General features: G+C 50.6%; 2 protein-coding genes across 3 annotated transcripts; one reads left to right on the top strand and one right to left on the bottom strand.

Annotated features, from left to right (window-relative positions):
• The first annotated feature begins 36 nt into the window (after positions 1 to 36).
• On the top strand, positions 37 to 9509 carry TAPBPL (TAP binding protein like). Of its 2 annotated transcripts, none has more exons than XM_032254552.1 (7): positions 37 to 471; positions 1152 to 1382; positions 1531 to 1800; positions 4791 to 5129; positions 6030 to 6332; positions 8142 to 8225; positions 9232 to 9509. In XM_032254552.1, the coding sequence occupies exons 1-7, from the start codon at positions 408 to 410 to the stop codon at positions 9345 to 9347; spliced, it is 1407 nt and encodes a 468-aa protein (XP_032110443.1). In that variant the 5' UTR covers positions 37 to 407; the 3' UTR covers positions 9348 to 9509. The 2 variants fall into 2 exon arrangements, with proteins under 2 accessions (XP_032110443.1, XP_032110442.1); XM_032254551.1 differs by lacking the exon at positions 9232 to 9509 and adding an exon at positions 8421 to 8739 and having other exon boundaries at positions 45 to 471.
• Positions 9439 to 18120, bottom strand: VAMP1 (vesicle associated membrane protein 1). The gene is made up of 5 exons (XM_032254554.1): positions 17662 to 18120; positions 13253 to 13379; positions 12891 to 13049; positions 12083 to 12134; positions 9439 to 11681 (listed from the first exon to the last, which is right to left on the bottom strand). Coding segments are annotated over exons 1-5 (357 nt in total). The 5' UTR covers positions 17664 to 18120; the 3' UTR covers positions 9439 to 11664.
• Positions 18121 to 19255: the final 1135 nt, after the last annotated feature.

Genomic DNA, 19255 nt, shown 5'->3' on the forward strand with positions numbered 1-19255 from the left:
TGAGAAAGGTCCCCAGGCTACTGGGAATCCTGTGTCTGACTTCAGATCCCCCTTTCCCACAGTTATAGCTCCACTTTCTTGGGATTGGTGGGGAGCAAAGGGTGCAGAAGTCAGGTCTTGAAATCGCCTGGGGATTTCTGGGTGAGGTGGGTGGAGAAAAAGGAGAACAGCAAGCAGGACCTGGCAGCTGCTGCAAACGGCTTCACCCAGAGACACAGGCGCCAGTGACACTTGCTCTAAGTGAAAGTGAAAGAGAAGTCGGCAGCAGAGGGAACAGAAAAGAAACCCACAGGCCGCTGGCTGGCCAGGGGTGCTTGAAGAGCCCCCCTTCTCCCACCGAGCCTCGCAAGCGGGGTAGGACTGCGGAGGAGGACAGTGGGCGAGGAGGAGCCTCGAGAGCAGCCTCCATGGGCATGGAGGAGGGCTTGTGCCTGCTGCTGTGCCTGGTTCTATCTGGAGCAGCAGAAACCAGTGAGTCAGGGGAGTCGGGGAGAGCTGGCCAGAAGAGCTAGTGAAGCACCAGGCTGCCACCCTCCCCGAGATTCCAGAAGAGCAAAGGGGCGGGGGATGACCTAATCGCCTTCTAAGCCCAACAGGGGAAAGGCTCAGCGGCTGACAACGGAAGGAACCAATAGTATGTGGGGAGGGAGGCTGGACACTCCAAAGGGAAAAGGCTAAAGAGGGGCTGCCTCTGTGGCGATGGTCAGGAGCCACTGTCCTACGGAGAGGGCACTGGCCTGGTAGTTGATACTTCAGAAGAGAAGGGGACTCCTCAGGCCAGGAAATCACTTGGAAGGCGACCTTGAAGGCAGGGGAGGGGAAGGCTACCCGTAATGGGAGAAAGCAGTGCAGGCTGTCAGTGCCCCAGCGACCCCAAGTGTTCGGTCTCCTCTCCCTGGTGTGGCACTTGCTTTTCTTCTGAGAATTCTTTCGACTGAAAAGATAGTCTTTCATTCAACAGTTGGAAATAAAAGCATAAACCCCTCTGAGCAAGGCAAATCTAGGACTTAATAACTCACACCAAGAGGTATTTGCCTGTACTAGCAGGTGCTCTCCAAAAAGCTGGTTTGGGGGACGAGAGAATAGAGGGCCACAGAGACAGCTAGGATCCTGGAGGGCAAGAGGGTGCTCACCCCAGCCTTTGTCTGCAGAGCCTCACACAGCAGAGAGGCAGTGGCGGGCAGTGGACGTGGTCCTAGACTGCTTCCTGGTGAAGGACGGTCAGCACCATACAGCTCTTGCCAGCAGTGAGAACAGAGGCAGGGCCTCCCTCGTGCTGAGGCAGGTGCCAGTGCCGGACGATGGCTCCCTGGAGGACTTCACCGATTTCCAAGAGGACATGTTGGCCCAAGATGACCCACCTGTTATCTTCAAGGCCTCAGGTAAAAGCCTTCCACCTAAGTCCCTGGTCCTCCTGGGCTCCCTCCACCAGGACAGCCCAGGTTCCAATTACAGACACACATACTGCTTCCCGTTGGCCCTGGTGTTCTCACTCCAATTTGCCCTCCATGTGTGCCCCCTTCTCTCCAGTGGACCTGGTCCAGATTCCCCAGGCCGAGGCCTTGCTCCATGCTGACTGCAGCGGAAAGGAGGTGACCTGTGAGATCTCCCGCTACTTTCCCCAGACGAGAGAGGCCACTGTTGAGCCAACAGCTTGGTTCATGGCCAACGTGCAGGTCTCTGAAGAGGGACCAAGTATCTCCATGGTGATGAAGGCTCTCAGTGATGCTGAGGATGATGCTTTCCGTCAACCGATGCTGAACTTCCCCCTGAACCCCCAGGGGACTGTGGGAACTGCAGGTAAGAAAATGAAAAGCAAGGCCAGGCACGATGGCTCACGCCTGTAATCCCAGAGCTTTCAGAGACTGAGCCCAGTGGATCACCTGAGGTCAGGAGTCTGAGACCAGCCTGGCCAACATGGTGAAACCTTATCTCTACTAATAACCAAAATTAGCCAGGTGTGGTGGCAGGTACCTGTAATCCCAGCAACTCGGGAGGCTGAGGCAGGAGAAGTGCTTGAACCCGGAAGGTGGAGGTTGCAGTGAGCCAAGATCTCGCCACTGTACTCCAGCTTGGAAGGCTTAGCGAGACTCCGTCTCAAAAAAAAAAAAACAAAAAACCCTCGAGTCCACAAGAGAATGCTTGGAAGCCCCTATCTGAAGGTCCAAGCATAGAGACAACCTGCGTGTTCTTTCCAAAATGGAGCTCATTTGCCTCTCACTGGGATGCCATGCAGAAGTAAGACACATGATGCTATTCTGTTCATGGGTGCTGTCCACTGTAGTCTTATTGAGCCAAAACCCAGTTTTCTCCCAGTGAAAGGGTAGCCTGGTCTAGGGCTTCAGGAGTAAAGGGATGCATCATTTGTTCATTATCTTACTAGTGAACCCAGTACCTGTTCTCGCCAGCTCAGCACATCCTCAAGGGCACCAGAAATTGAGAACACGACGACAGGGTTCTACAGAGCCCATTAATCCAATACTCTGTGCCCCACTTTTTTGTGTCTCCAAGAAGAGACAACGAAGTCCAGAGAAAATTAGGGGGCAAACTTCCTATCCTTGGAAAACCCCAGAACACTCTAACCACTCTGTGGTAATATAATGAACACCCATATACCCTACACCTAGATCCACTAATTGTTACTATTTTGCCACATTCTCTCTCTCCTCCCCCCTACCCCCTGCAGCCCTGTGTGTATGTGTACGTATGCATGTGTGTATTTTCCTCTGAACTGAGAGTAAGCTGCAAAAGACAACATTTGAACCCCAAATGCTCCCATGCACAGCAGGTATTAGTTTACAATCAAGGACAAGGACGTAATCCTTCATAGTCACAAACCATCATGTCAGAAACAAACCAAAGTAGGGGAGTAGTTTACCCATGATGCAGGCAGTAAGGAAGTGCAGTGTGTCAAATATTTCAGAACAGGCCAGGTATAGTGGCTCACGTCTGTAATCCCGGCACTTTGGGAGGCTGAGGCGGGTGGATCACCTGAAGTCAGGAGTTTAGGACCAGCCTGGCCAACATGGTGAAACCCCCTCTCTACTAAAAATACAAAAATTAGCCAGGCATGGTGCTGTGCACCTTTAATCTCAGCTACATGGGAGGCTGAAGCAGAACTGCTGGACCCCAGGAGGTGGAGGTTGCGGTGAGCCAAGATCACACCATTGCACTCCAGCCCGGGCAACAACAGAGACTCCGTCTCAAAAAAAAAAAAAAATTCAGAATAATAAAATCAGCTAAAAGTCAAATGGCTTTATAGTGTCACCATATCCCAACATCAGCAATTCTGAACAACATCAGTGATAACATACTCCTCCCTGCCAGGGCAGACTGTCCCTATCTCCCCACACCACTGCCTAGTATGCCACTGATCTTCATACTTTAAGATATTTTAAAATTGATACAATAATAGTCTCAACTATAAAGTCCAGGGCATGGTGGTGCACACCTGTAGTCCCAGCTGCTCAGGAGGCCAAGGCAGGAGGACTGCTTGAGCCCAGGAGTTTGAGTCCTGCCTGGGAACATAGGGAGACCCTGTCTCTTGTGCCTCAGTCTCCCAAGTAGCTGGGATTACAGGTGCCCACCACCACACCCAGCTAATTTTTTTTTTTTAATAGATTCTTGCTCTTTCATCAGGCTGGAGTGCAGTGGCGAGATCTTGGCTTACTGAAACCTCCACCTCCCGGGTTCAAGCGATTCTCCTGCCTCAGCCTCCCAAGTAGCTAGGACTACAGGCGCACGCTAACACACCCAGCTAATTTTTGTATTCTCGGTAGAGATGGGGTTTCACCATGTCAACCAGGATAATCTCGATCTCCTGACCTTGTGATCTACCCACATCGGCCTCCCAAAGTGCTGGGATTACAGGTGTGCGTCACTGCACTTGGCATATCTGGCTAATTGTATATTTTTAGTAGAGATGGGATTTTACCATGTTGGCCAGGCTCTTCTTGAACTCCTGATCTCAGGTGATCCACCCACCTTGGCCTCCCAAAGTGCTGGGATTACAGGTGTGAGCCACTGTGCCTGACCTGAGACCCTGTCTCTTAAAAAATAATAATTAATTGAATGTCTCCAAATTCAAATTTCTCCACTTGTCCCAATAATGTTTTTTACTGCTTTCTTTTTCTAAGTACACAATTGAAAGAAGAATCATGCACTGCATTTAGTTGTGCTGTTCCTTGCTTTAATCTAGAGCATTTTTTCACAGAATTGATGTCTTTGAAGGGTCCAGGCTAGCGGTCTTGTAGAATATCCCACCATTTAGATTCGTCTGATCGTTTTCCTCATGACTGGATTTAGGTTAAGCACGTTTGGCACAGACACTACTACTACGTGCTTTTTAAACTCTTGTTCCTAGTCTTCACGGTATCCTTGCTTAAACGGTGAGCTTTGTAACACTAAGTGATTGTCAAAGGTCACAGAGCCAGTAAGTGGAACAACCAGGGTTTCAGAGCTCTTTCGGCTATTCCAGTAGTTCTTACCTGAAGATTGATGGTAACTCTTAATTTTGCATGTGTATTTCCTGGTGAGAGATCCACAGCTTTCACTAGATTATCCTAGGGGTAAGTGATCCCCAGATGGTAAAGGCCACCATGTGTACCATGCTGCCTTTCTAGAGCCCCATTTCTTTGTGGTTCCATGTGATGGAAAATAAGCTCAACTGGCCTCACTGCCAGGCAAGGAGGAAGAGGCAGGTGTATGCCCATAACACGCCCACAGCTTAGAGATCAGGTGACCTCAAGGAGGAAGTGGCCCACAAATCACCCCTCTTTTCCCCTTCACAGTGGAGTTCCAGGTGATGACACAGACCCAATCCCTGAGCTTCCTACTGGGGTCCTCAGCCTCCTTGGACTGTGGCTTCTCCATGGCACCAGGCTTGGACCTCATCAATGTGGAGTGGCGGCTGCAGCACAAGGGCAAGGGTCAGATGGTGTACAGATGGACCAAAGGGCAGGGGCAGGCTGGGCGGAAGGGCGCTACCCTGGAGCCTGAGCAGGTGGGCATGGCCGGGGATGCCTCCCTCACACTGCCCAGCCTCACTCTACAGGATGAGGGGACCTATGTTTGCCAGATCACCACCTCTCTGCACAGAGCTCAGCAGATCATCCAGCTCAACATCCAAGGTGAGGCCAGGACACAGTTATCCCAGGGAGGGGGATAGAAAATGCCTACTGGGAGCGTTTCCAGGTTGGGACCCAAACGCAAGAGTGATTTCCTGAGAAGCAGGCTTCATTCCCATAAGTTAAATGCCATCTTCACCCTCGAAACACAGATGGCATTAGGTAAGGAGTCCCAGCTGGGCGTAGTGGCTCATGCCTGTAATCCCAGCACTTTGTGAGGCCGAGGCGGGCAGATCACAAGGTCAAGAGATCAAGAACATCCTGGCCGAGATGGTGAAACCCCGTCTCTACTAAAAATACAAAAATTACCTGGGTGTAGTCATGGGTGCCTGTAATCCCAGCTACACAGGAGGCTGAGGCAGGAGAATCTCTTGAACCCAGGAGGCGGAGGTTGCAGTGAGCTGAGATTGCACCACTGCACTCCAGCTTGGCAAGAGCGAGACTCCTTCTCAAAAAAAAAAAAAAGAAGTCCCGTTGGACTCCAGGATAATTCCACCAAGATTTCCAGCCCAGGATGCTGCTGCCCTGCTGTGGCCAGCTGTCTCCAACAGCCCAGTCCTCTTGGACCACATCCTGAAGGACAGTAGCGGCAAACCAAGGTGGGGCAGTGGGAACAGTTCTGACCATCATCACTGCCATCCTTTAAAATTTCTGGCTTAGAATGGTGGTAAGAAGCCAGCCAACCTTTAGCTGACTTTACTATCACTTTTCTGGGAAATGCAACCCCCCAAATTACAGCCTGCATCCATGTGGGCCTCTCACACGCCCCCGCCTTGGTATACTACCAAAGGACACTTTAGCATCCACAATCTACTCTCATCTTGGCAGGAAGAAAAGGCTTCAGGTTCCTCCACTGTCCCCAGTTGGATCCCTGTGTAATCTTATTCCTCATTCTTTCTCCAGCTCCCCCCAAAGTACGACTGAGCTTGGCAAACGAGGCTCTGCTGCCCACCCTCATCTGCAACATTGCTGGCTATTATCCTCTGGATGTGGCGGTGACGTGGACCCGAGAGGAACGGGGTGGATCCCCAGTCCAAGTCTCTGGAGCTTCCTTCTCCAGCCTCAGGCAAAGCGCAGCAGGCACCTACAGCATCTCTTCCTCTCTCACCGCAGAGCCTGGGTCTGCAGGTGCCACTTACACCTGCCAGGTCACCCACATCTCTCTGAAGGAGCCCCTTAAGGCCAGCACCCAGGTTGTCCCACCAGGTACTGCGAGTGTTCTCCTTTTCCCCACCTCCACACTTGGGTTCATGGCTTTCTTCCCCCAGTTCATCTTTGGCCTCGTTCTGCTGCCCATGCCCTTTGTTCACAGTCCTGGTTTCAGGCTTCTGCCTCTGCTCCTAGCTTTGTCTTTCCCAAGGCAGCAGCTGCCACAGCTTCTAACATATATCCCCTGAGACTCCATTATATTCCAGCCTCAGGGTGCCAGGCAAGGTGCTTAAGGGCTGGAGATCACAGATGAATAATTCCTGATCATGCCCTCCAGGAGCTTAGTCCAGTGACAGAGACAAGACTAAGTAGACAGAGAAGATGACATTTGAGCCAAGTTAACCAGCTTAGATAGAAACTAGCATATATGAAGGCCGAATCATAAAACAGCCTAAAGAGAATTTGGAGAATGGCAAGCAATCCAGCACAGCTAGAGCCTAGGGTATATGGGAAAAAGGGAATGTGACTCTGAAGCTTCAGAGGTACTTCCATTTATTGAGCATTTACATGAATCAACCACTGTAGTAAGCACTTAAATGTACGATTTCATGGATTATGACTCCCATTTTACAGGTGAGCAACCTGGCACTAGCAGATGCCAATGAATTTGCCCAAGGTCACCTATCAATCAATGGTAAAGAGAGAATATAAAAAACAGGCAACTGGATTCCCCTTACAGGAAATCCTGCACATCTCATTGGGCCTTCAAGCTAGAGCTTCCTGAGAATCATAGCATGCTGATGAAATGTTTTATTGTTTTATTTATTTATTTGATATAGAGTCTTGCTCTGTCCCACAGGCTGGAGTGCAGTAGTGCAATCTCAGCTCACTGCAACCTCCACATCCTGGGTTCAAGCCATCCTTCTACCTCAGCCTCCCAAGTAGCTAGGACTACAGGCATGTACCACCACACCTGGCTAATTTTCATGTTTTAAGTAGAGATGGGGTTTAGCCACGATAGCCAGCTGATCTCGAACTCCTGACCTCAGGTGATCTCCCAAAGTGCCAGGATTACAGGTGTGAGCCACTGCACTCTGCCTGTGGAAAGGTTTTAAACAGGAAAGGGAGAGGAAAGAACCCACAATTCGAAATGGAAACATCCAGGAACACTGGGCATTACTTGGTTGCTCATTAGACTGTGAACTTCCCAAAAACTAGGGTTTTACCGAGCTCACATCATTCCCCAGCTATTTACAAAATCCCAGTTAACTGTGGGTTTTGTTTTGTTTTGTTTTGAGATAGGGTCTCACTCCATTGCCCAGGCTGGAGTGCAGTGGCAAGATCTCGGCTCACTGCAACCTCTGCCTCCCAGGCTCAAGTGATCCTCCCACCTCAGCCTCCCAAGTAGCTGGGACCACAGCTGCACACCACCACGCCCAGCTAATTTTTTGTATTTTTGGTACAGATAGAGTTTCATTATGTTGCCCAGGCTGGTCATGAACTCCTCAGCTCAACCCATCCACCCGCCTCAGCCTCCCAAAGTGCTGGGATTATAGGCATGAGCCACCATGTCCGGCCCAGTTAACTGTTAACAAATAAACCAACCTAAATCTCACTTGCAAAGCAATTTTAAAAACCTTATCCTTAAGTGGGAAGAGGTAGAGAATTCTGTGTGGAGTAACCCATGAATATCCAGCAACCTTGAATTGCTGCTGGGTGCCTCTTCCAGGTTCCTCAATCAGGGACTCACACACACACACACACACACTCCTTAGCTCCTCCTCCCTGCAGCAGACACTGCAGGTGAGGGCTCAGCTGATGATTCCTACCCACAATGATCGCTGCCCACGTTGCTCTCGCCTACAGAACAGAGAACCGGCTTGGGAGTCATCTTTGCCAGCAGCCTCTTCTTTCTGGCACTGTTGTTCCTGGGGCTTCAGAGACGGCAAGGTAAGAGCCTGACTGCCCTTGGCTCTGGCCCTGGCCTACCTTACCCACTCTAACCACCTCCCCACTCAGACCAGGGTGGAAGCCCAGATACCCCAAGTTCCAGCCAGCCACCCACCCACCCATCACAGCCCCCTGCTTCTGAGTTTGCCCTGAATGAAAATGAAACCAGGCTTGTTCCCTCTTGGTTTCTCCTAGCTACCTCACTGTCAAGACTGTAAGGCACTCTGGGTAGTCACTCTGCTGCCTCAGAGTAGAAAGTAGTCATGTGCTCAAAGAAGAACTCTAAATCAAGTCACAGAGCTAAAAAGGCATGAAGGTGGCACCAGCTCACAGGGCACTAGCCCTGGCTCTGCATAGGACTCTGCCTTCCTGGGTTCATGCACCAAAGCAGAGAACAGAAAAACAAAGCTGGAAGAAATGGAAAAGGAACAAGTGAGGGACAATGGGGCATGGGGTGGGGGCTGGGCTACCACTCAGCTCTGTCAAAAATAAAAGCCCCTTGTGTCTGCTGTGAGCAAGCTTTTCCACCCTCCTGTCTTTCTCCACACCGGTCCCAACTAAGCCCTGTCCCCCAGCCTGGTGGCTCCAACTTGCAAAGTGTTGAAGGTATGAAACAGAGACCCTCAGAGGGCTGCATCCTCCCTCCGGTCCATGGAGTTGCATCTCAGCTGCAATCAGGGTTCTGCTCCTTCAGATAACTGCGGGGAATTTCAGGATACCTGCAAATGCCTCACTCCCTCAGCTGCAAGGGAGAGATTTCTCCTTTTATTGATTTCTAAAATGTGCCTGGTCAATACGATAGAACTCAGCATACCAAGACTGTGCATGAGGATGATGGGGAAAAGGGGGTTTTCAATGACAGCTTTATCTGGGCACATCCCCTGGTACAGGACAAGCGGGCCAAGGACCTAGGAAGGAAGCAGATGGAAGAGGCCTGAGGGAACCTGCACTTGTTTGCCAGTGTGAGATGCCCATGTAACTTCCTGTCTTCACTTCCTCTCACTAGCACCTACAAGAGTTGGGCTGGTTCAGGCTGAACACTGGGAGACCACTTCCTGTGCCGACACGCAGAGCTCCCATCGCCGTGAAGACCGCACAGCACACGTAAGCCAGCCCAGCTGACCTAAAGCGACATGAGACTGCTAGAAAGAAACAACACTCCTCCCCGCCAGCCTCCCAGCTACTCCAACCCAAACAACAACCAAGCCAGTTTAGTGGTAGGAATTTGTATTTTTTGCCTTTGTTCAGAATACATGAAATTGGTAAATATGCCACATGCCTTTGCTGGAAGCACAACTGTCGTTATTACTCTATACAAGTATGAGATCAGGGTTAGGAAAAAAGACAAAGAGGTGATGACAGACACACAGTGGAAACCCCACATCGTCTCATGGCAAACCGAAGAAGGGGATGTGGGAAGCTCAGCTTCATTTGACTGCAAAGTCCCGGGGTTTAGTTGCACATTTGCTCATGCACATGGGTGGTGGGAGGGAAGGGGGATAGCAAAGACACACAGAAGAGGGTACAGGGTGGGTGAGAAAGAAAGTAGAGGGGCTAACACCCCCAAAAGAACAAAGCCAACTACCCCTGGTGAGCCTCAGAGGGACAGAAACCCAGGAATGATTCCTGTGATAGGGCTGGGAGAGCCAAGAGGACGGCTTTGCTCCAGGCTTGGGACACATCGAGGACAGTGGTGGTTCTTCTCCAGCAGTGACCCCCTGCATTAGGCAAGGAGGAGCCCAGAGGAGAGTGGAGACCTTCGAGGGGGACCGTTGGGAGGGTACACTGACTGCTTTCTTCCAGCTCTTCAGTCCTGCCCTGGGGCAGGACGAAGGGAATGTGGGAAACAAGGGCGAAGGGAAAGGAAGGATGGTTTTGCACAATGAAATGCTGCTGCATGGAAAGTGGGCATCCAGACCCTGCCCAGCATGGTCTCAGCCTCTTCCTATTTGTAGACCGGAGGGAGGAAGGAATAAAGGGCCATGGGCATTCCCCTTCTGTTCCCAGCCTGCCCTCCTCCCCTTGCACCTGGGTTTATCCCACATTAACAGCCTATCCTGAAGCTCAGCAACTGCCCCCAAGATAGGCTGAGCCGCTCCCATCCTCAGGTTCCACTGTCTATATATACAAGCCATGCAAAGAGGAGGAAGGGAAAGGAGGCAAAGTCGAATTCAGACAGGTAAGGGTGGTTTGAAGGGGAACATACTGCAGGAAGAACAGAGACGTGGCTCACGAGGAGAGGGCCCCTCAACAGCACAGCAATACACAAGCACACCTGTCACAGACTGTCACGCCTCCCCCTAAGGCGGAGCTGGTGGGTCTACACGACTTCTCCGCATCCTCAGGATCGGCGGGTCCTCAGGAGGGACCTCTTACCTCATCCCTGTCTTTGGCAAGTGCACGGGTGGTGTGGAGGAAAGGATTCCATGGTGTCCAAAGATCGCACTGCTAACAGCCTCAAGCTCCTTCATCAATAGGAAGAGAGGAATGGGACCCTCTTTAACGAGGGCAAGAAGAGGCTTCCTCTGAGCTTGTTACTTTCAAATTAAGCATTTGACTCACTGTTTCTCTATAACTAACAGGCATTCTCTCTCTTTATGCCAACAATTAACTGGGAGCTAGGTGAAATTATTTGGCTAGAGAAAATTACTGGCCAGATGAAATTATTTGGTGCCCTCATACGGAATGCTGTAGAAAATCTAAAGAAGAGAAAGTTCCTTCCAGCTAGACACACATAGGACTGCTTCTGGGATGGAAACAAGTCCTGCTATTTTCATAATCTATAAGTGTTCTCCAGGCCTCTGGAAAACAAAGTAAAGTTGTAATATCCCCAAGGACATAGAAAATCCTGGACGAACAGATTAGAAACAACCACAAAAAGCAGGTTTTACTTTCAAAACGGGTGCTGCACTGGAACCAACTGGACTCCTGTCCATCCGCAGGACCCTCTCCAGGCCTGGCCCAGGAGGAAAGTTCCACATGACCAGGCAGCACTGAGTGAGCTGCCATCTTCCCAGTCCCGCCCCATCTCTTGCTAGTGGCCAGGCCTTTCTAGGAGACACTACGGGCACCGATACTCTTCTCTTCCCAGGTCTGGGCAGCTTCACAGACACTTCGCCTCAGCCACTCCCCTCCCTCCCCCTCCATCAGCCTCCAACTCTTTTGGGCTTTGGGGGAACTTGAGAGTACAGAAGAAGGGGGCAGGGAGAAGGCGCCAGCCATTGCTCTTCAGGTAGTGACTTAGATTGTGCCACGAGCAGCATTTCTAGTATTGAGGGATAGAGTGCAAATGAATGAAACGAAAAAGGAGGGATGGGTGATGGAGAAGCCTGGGCTGGGATGGAGGACGGAGGGTGGGGAAGTGTGTTGAGAGAGCAAACAGAGGGAAGCGGACATGAGTGTGGATGGCAATGGAGAACAGGGAAGGAGTGGCACATTCTCAAGTAAAAAAGTAGACTGGACACAGGAATCAGGAAGTCCCAGATGGAAAGAGAAAGAGACAGGAGAAAACAAGAGGGCAAATTACACCAAGTTACCAGACATTCAGGTCTTTCCATTGTAAGTGCCCCATCCCCACAGTCTCCCTCCAACCCAAGCCAGTGACACACAGCATAGCCCCACTTCCTCAGAACAGGAGGGACCGTCTCCCTGCAATGCCTTGCAGGGGGAAGGCTTATCCATCAAAGAAATCCCTTGTCTCTGCCCTTCCCCACTCCCAAACCAGGTGACGATCCCATAGCAGTGGTCTCCATACCTCAGTCAGAGCAGCCCCACTCCCCAGGTAGGCAGGCAGGCAGGGAGAAGACTCCAGGACCTTCCCACCTCTTCACCCCACCAGCAACCTCAGCGATACTTACTTACAATAACTACCACGATGATGGCACAGATGGCTCCCAGCATGATCATCATCTGAGGAAACATGTGAACAAAAAATGAGCCCTTGGAATCCGGGAATGAGGAAAAGAGCCACATCTCTAGTGGGAAAGAATTTCCTCCATCCTTGGGATGGTGGGAAAAAAACCATCACCCAGGAGAACTATGGGCCTCTTAGAGAGACCCTACCCTCTGCTTCCCATGGGATCATAACCCCAGCACGTCTGTAGCTGTTCAGATTCCTCACAGGACCTGCACTGGGCTCCTTTTTGCTTCGTTCCTAGTGTCTTGGGGCTTTAGAAGGCATTCCAATAGAGATACAGACTCTGGGTATTTAACCAATTGGTTCAATTTTTCATTGTGAAATGTTCGGCTCATTCCCAAAAGTTGCAGTTATTTTTAAAATATATATTTCAACCTGAGAAAGCTAATTTAAAAGAAAAAGAAAAAAAAGTGCCTGAGCCATTGTGCTAATGTTGGGTGTGTCTGAGAATGGGACAGGTGAAAATTTTGGCAAGCAACTGCTTTGGGGAAAAGCTCCTTAACTGACGATTCAAACTCCTCAGGGTATCCCTTTTTTCTCCGGCAGCAGTTCTGAATACTCTAGCCTACCCTGGTGGCCAATTCTGGGTAATGCAATCTCAAGAGGAGGCTTTCCAGATTTCCTTCCAAGCTATGCGGGTCAGAGAGATCCTGCGCCATTAGAGGAAAGAAACGTAGAAGCTGAGGGTTTGCTTGCCTTCTCCCAGTGGAAGCCCAGGAAAAGAAGAAGGACGGGACAAAAAAATTCACCTTGCAGTTCTTCCACCAATACTTCCTCTTTAGCTTTGCAGCACTGCTCTCAAATTGTGATGCTCCCGCCTGCAAGGCATCAGCTCGGTCATCCAGCTCTGACAGCTTCTGGTCCCTCTCCAGGACCTTGTCCACGTTCACACGCATGATGTCCACCACCTGAGGAGAGCACAGAAACAAAGCTGCTAAGCTTCCTGCCAGAGACAGAGGAAAGAACAACAACCAGAGAATCACAAGTCTGGCCCTGTGCAACTCTAAAGGGTGCTTTGCCTCTCAGGCCCTTTGGAGAACAGATAAGACGTTCCCTATTATTTCCAAACTCCTGTGATTTGGAAACTCTCAGAGAAACAGCTATCACCTACCTCCTCCACTTGTGCCTGAGTTTGCTGTAGTCGTCTGTTACTGGTCGTGTTAGGAGGAGGGCCAGGGGGACCCCCACCTGGGGCAGTCCCTTCTGTCCCTTCAGCGGGTGGCTGAGCTGGAGCAGACCTGTGGAAAGACATGGGCAGAGTACACAAAGTGACCAAGACAAGAAAGGAGCCGGGCGTGGAAGTGCACACCTGTAGTCCCAGCTACTCAGGAGGCTGAAGTGGGAGGATCGCTTGAGCCCAGGAGTTTGATGCCAGCCTGGGCACCATAGTGAGACCCCTTCTCTAAAAAAAAACAAACAAGAAAGCACTCACATGCATCTTCACCCCAAACCACCAAAACAATTATGATCAGGTTATACGAAAAAGAATGGATTATCACTCCTTGGTAATCTGAAGTAGAGAGATGCAGCACAGAGGTAAGAAGTAAAAAATGAAAGGCTCTGTAACAACATTTGGGTGGGGTTCAGGGACATCCAGGGTGGCATCAAGAAATCTTGTCTGGAGCTATCCTTTGACCCAACTCAAACACATCTTCTGCCGTGATGGCTACAAGGGACAAATGTGCTAGCCTTGTCCTAAAAGGCATTTCCCTGCTGATATGGTTTGGCTGTGTCCCCACCCAAATCTCAACTTGAATTGTATCACCCAGAATTCCCACATGTTCTGGGAGGGACTCGGGGGAAGGTAACTGAATCATGGGGGCCAGTCTTTCTTGTGCTATTCTCCTGATGGTGACTAAGTCTCACAAGATCTGATGGGTTTATTGGGGTTTCTGCTTTTGCTTCTTCCTCCTTTTCTCTTGCTGCCGCCATGTAAGAAGTGCCTTTCGCCTCTCGCCATGATTCTCAGGCTTCCCCAGCCATGTGGAACTGTAAGTCCAATTAAACATCTTTTTCTTCTCAGTGTCGGGCATACATTCATCAGCAGCATGAAAACAGACTAATATAGTAAATTGGTACCAGTAGAGTGGGGCATTGCTGAAAATATACCCGAAAAGTGGAAGCAACTTTAGAACTGGGTAACAGGAAGAGGCTGGACAGTTTGGAGAGCTCAGAAGACAGGAAAATGTGGGAAAGTTTGGAACCTCCTAGGGACTTGTTGAATGGCTTTGACAAAAATGCGGATAGTGACATGAACAGTAGGGCTCAGATGGAGAGGAGAAACTTGGAAACTGGAGGAAAGGTGACTCTTGTTATGTTTTAGCAAAGAGACTGGCAGCATTTCACCCCTGCCCTAGAAATTTGTGGAACTTTGAACTTGAGAGAGGTGATTTAGGGTATCTGGTGGAAGAAATTTCTAAGCAGCAAAGCATTCAAAAGGTGACTTGGGTGCTATTAAAAGCATTCTATTTTAAGAGGAAAACAGAGCATAAAAGTTCAGAAAATTTGCAGCCTGATGATGCAGTAGAAAAGAAAAACCCACTTTTTGTGGAAAAATTCAAGGCCTCTGCAGAACTTTACATAAGTAGCAAGGAACCTAATGTTAACCCCCAAGACCATGGGGAAAATGTCTCCAGGCCATGTCAGAGACCTTCACAGCATCCCCTCCCATCACAGGCCCAGAGGCTCAGGAGAAAAAAGTGGTTTTGTGGGCCAGGCCCAGGGTCCCCATGCTGTGTGCAGCCTTGGGACTTGGTGCCCTGTGTCCCAGCCACTCCAGCTGTGGCTGAAAGGGGCCAACATAGAGCTTGGGCCATGGCTTCAGAGGGTGGAAGCCCCAAGCCTTGGCAGCTTCCACATGGTGTTGAGCCTGTGGGTGCACAAAAGTCAAGAACTGAGGTTTGGAAACCTCCACTTAAATTTCAGAAGACGTATGGAAATGCCTGGATGCCCAGGCCAAAGTTTGCTGCAGGGGTGGGGACCTAATCAAGAACCTCTGCTAGGGCAGTGTGGAAGGGAAATGTGGGGTTGGAGCCTCCACAGAGTCCCTCCTGGGGCACTGCCTAGTGGAGATGTGAGAAGAGGTCCACCATCCTCCAGACCCCAGAATGGTAGATCCACTGGCAGCTTGCACTGTGCACCTAGAAAAGCCGCAGACATTCAATGCCAGCCCGTGAAGGCAGCCAGGAGGGAAGCTGCACCCTGCAAAGCATCCAGGAGGGAGGCTGTACACTGCAGTATCTGTCAGTTTGCCGCTTTTTATATTCAAGTTATTGGTTATGGTTATTGGTTTATATGCCCAGTTATTGGTTATGCTTCACACAAGATGAGGAAATCAGGGCTCCCATAAGGGCAGCTTGGAAAATCACCAAAGGCAAAGTCTATGTAGGTGGAGTGAGTCAGGACTGTTTGTTTGCTTTGTTTTTGGCAGAGAAAACGGGGGTTTCACTTAGATAGAATCTGGGGCCCAAAGCAATTACATTAGTTACGGAAACTGTTCCAAGAGCATAGACAGGAGGCGAAAATGCTAGAAATTGTCCTCAATGTGCATGCATTATAGACATTCTGTCCCTTCCTTTTCTGGATTTGGCACAGTCTCAGATGACTCCCTTGGTTACTTACATCCCAAAGAGATCTTGATTTCCTCTACTATGCACACGGAGACTGTTCTCTCTTTCTGTACCACTCAAAGCTAGTGTGTGGTCTTCAAGACAAACTCCCCTCCGTGTCCCAAAACATGGAGGCTAAACTCACCTCCTAAAGAATCCCCAGAAGTATAACCTAAGTCATGAGATGTTCTCGGCCAAGGAAGCACCCACAGGCAGTGCGGAGAGCTCTCAAATTTGATGGAGAATAGAAATTACAACAAGAACTCCTCAAACAGACGCGGAGTCTCACCAAACATACTTCTTCACAGGAGCAGTTCAAGAGTAAATGCAACAAAGATGAAACCATACAAAGTCACCAAAAAGGAAATTCTTTGACTAATTACAATACAACTGAGACCCAGAAGCTCCTCCTCCTTGATCAAGTGAATTCCCTCACATCTAAAAAGATAGAGAATAACTCCTCAGAGAGGCTATAGTAGTAGATTACACCTGACTCATTCCCTATTTAAGGAATCACTTTCCCATTTCCCTCTAAGGTGCAAAGGAGGTAACGCAAAGATAGACACAAAGTCATAGGGACCACAAGACTCTTGTCCTGCCACCGAGCTAGCTGAGCAATCTAGTTCTCGACTGAAGGCAGAAAATTCAATGAGTAGGTAGCAGCCAGTGTTGGAAGCAGTCCAGGATGGTGGCACCAATGACAAGATTAAGGTCAAGGACCTTGTAATGGCCCGCTAGCCATCACGATTTCTCCATCACCTTCTGTTCTCCCACGTGGATACTATCCGGAAGCCCCCTCCCCAAAATGAAAACAACAGGAATCTTATGGCTTGCCCAAAATGCATAGAACAGTTGTATCTGGTTAAAACCATAGAAATCAAAAAGAAAAAGTAAAATGGCTATGAAGTAATTGCAAGGGCAATTTCACTTACTACTTTTTGGGGGTTGGAAACACTCAGCGGTAAAATACCTAGGGATAATTACAACCCTTATGTAACACAAGAAAATCTTTCCCTTTTATCTCACTTAGGGAAGCAACATAAATATATCTAGGACCAGGCCAGGGTAGTAATCAGAAAGAAAAATCTGTATTAGACATACTGTGGTCTTGACAGAGAAGTACTTCACTTGCTTAGCCACAGTTTTCCCTCAGGATCTTGCGAAGAGGATGATGTTGAAGATTGCTGCAGACTAAACTGTGTGTGTTGGAGGAAAGGGAGAAAGCTCAGCTCTCCCTATTTCTCCTCCAAATATTTGGGTAAGACTCGGTGATAGAAAAACACCGCCTAGGCGAGTGGCCTTGGTAAAACAGCCGCTTGGGATGACAGGCCACTACCCGACTTGAGTCTTTCTGAGCTGCTCACCTGGTCCCAGAGAACTAGCAGATAAAAGTTTCTGGAGCTTTTCCCACTGCCACGAGGGGGGCTAGACATCACACTTTGGGTGAGGGGTAAACAAATCCAGAGATTGTAGGGCAACCCAAGTTACTAACTGGCAGTTGCTCCCATGACTGTCTTTCCCGAGGTTCTAAGTAGTGATTTAGCCAGATGACAGAAAGGCCTTTCGAGTGCCCTGCCCAGTTGTCTCCATCCACAACCCCCAGCTCCCGCCCTCTCCAAGTCTGCACTATAGCAAAACCAGAATGAGGTGCCACTCCACGAGAGGAGAGGCTGCAATGACTGTGGGACCCCTGCGCCCCTGCCCCGCCCGTGGGGTGCTAGTTATGGCTGGTGGGAGAATGGGGTGCTGGCCCCCCTCCCTGGGGGTGGCCCGGTCCAGAGGCGGCGCGCGGTGGTGGCTCCCCGCGCTGCTGCAGCTGCTGCAATGCGCCATTTTCCGTCCCGCAGAGTCGGGCGCTCAGGCTGAGAGTTGTCAAGCAGGTGCCGAGCCCCCAACACCAGAGTCAACTCACATTTTTCTGACAGAGAGAGCGAGAGTCCGTTCCTCTCCAGAGGCTGCGGCGAGACACCGGCGGGAGGACGCTGCGGCTGAAGCGGACGTTGCTGCCGAGCTCCGCCTCCCGCTGACCACCCCGGGCTCTAGCTGCAGTGGAACTCACTGCAGCTGCCGCGCCGGCCCCCGCCTTTATTAGTGCTGGCCACGCCTCCCGGATAACGGTGACAACCCCGCGGCCCAATCCATGCCTAGGACGGTTGCCCAGCACTACAGTCCTAGCCCGCCCCGCCCCAGCTAACTTGCCAATCACAACTCTCCTCTCCTCCGACTCCGGAAAGGAGCGGTTTCCGTCAGGATCCTTCAGTGACCAGCGCAACCATAGTTTGCGCTCCAGCCTGGCAGAGCGACTGGGCGGGGTGGCGATGAGGTGTGGCCCTTCGGATGGCGCTTCAACAGTTTGTTAGACATTTGTGGTGCCTTCCAACCAATCGGTGGGCAGTTACTGAAGACCGTGCCCGCCCCTGCCCCGCCCCTGCCCCGCCCCGCCTCGCCCCGCCCCGCCCCCGACCCCGCCCCGTGCCCCGCCCCGCCCCGCCCCCGACCCCGACCCCGCCCCGTGCCCCGGCCCCGCCCCCTGCCCCGCCCCGCGCCGGGACTCGCAAGTTCTGCGGGAGGCGGTGGCTCCCTTGTGCGCTCCCAGCCCAGGTGTCGGGTTCTGGCTTGCGCTCCGCCCCACCGCCCAGCCTCTGACTAACGCTCTGAAGGTACAGGAGCCTGGAGACACCGCCTAAGGCTCCCGGTGCCAAATACCGGGTGCGGGGTACCGTCCCATCTCAGCGAGCACGAAGCTTTCGTTCATCCGTATCTTTCAACATAGCCGATCCTAAATTGAACTTCCTCCCAAACCTGCTCCAGTCCAGGTTACCACATCCACCCAGTTGCCCAGACCAGAAACCTGGAAGCCATCCTAGATTTCCTGCCCTTCACCTTTACCTCTCTCCCAGTAATCTACCAAGTCGAGTTGATTTTTCGTTCTTGGTATTCCAATGATTATCTCCCCTCTGCTCACTATTATCCCTTTCCTGGACTCCATCAGTTGTAAAATTCACCATTATTTTATGTCCCGCTAAGAAAAAAGGTTATAAGGCCAGGAGCGGTGGTTTGCCCCTGTAATCCTAGCACTTTGAAAGGAGGCCAAGGCGGGCAGATCACCTGAGGTCAGGAGTTCAAGACCAGCCTAGCCAATATGGTGAAACCCCGTCTCTACTAAAAATACAAATATTAGCTGGGCGTGGTATCGTTCACCTGTAATCCCAGCTACTCCGGAGGCTGAGACAAGGGAATGGCTTGAACCTGGGAGGCAGAGGTTGCAGTGAGACGAGATCACGCCACTGCACTCCAGCCTGGGCAACAGAGCAAGACCCTGTCTCAAAAAAAAAGAGAAAGAAAGAAAAAGAGAGAGAGAGAGGAAGAAAGAGAAGGAAAAAGAAGGTTGCAAATTATCTGTTGACAAATGCTTTCCTACCACTTAGCATTTTTGTTTTACACGTACTGAAAATATAGATTTATGGCCAGGAACAATGGCTCACACCTGTAATCCGGAACTTCGG

Source organism: Sapajus apella, unplaced genomic scaffold, assembly GCF_009761245.1.
Source record: "Sapajus apella isolate SASKATOON/1434 unplaced genomic scaffold, GSC_monkey_1.0 scaffold86, whole genome shotgun sequence".
Classification (NCBI taxonomy): domain Eukaryota; kingdom Metazoa; phylum Chordata; class Mammalia; order Primates; family Cebidae; genus Sapajus; species Sapajus apella.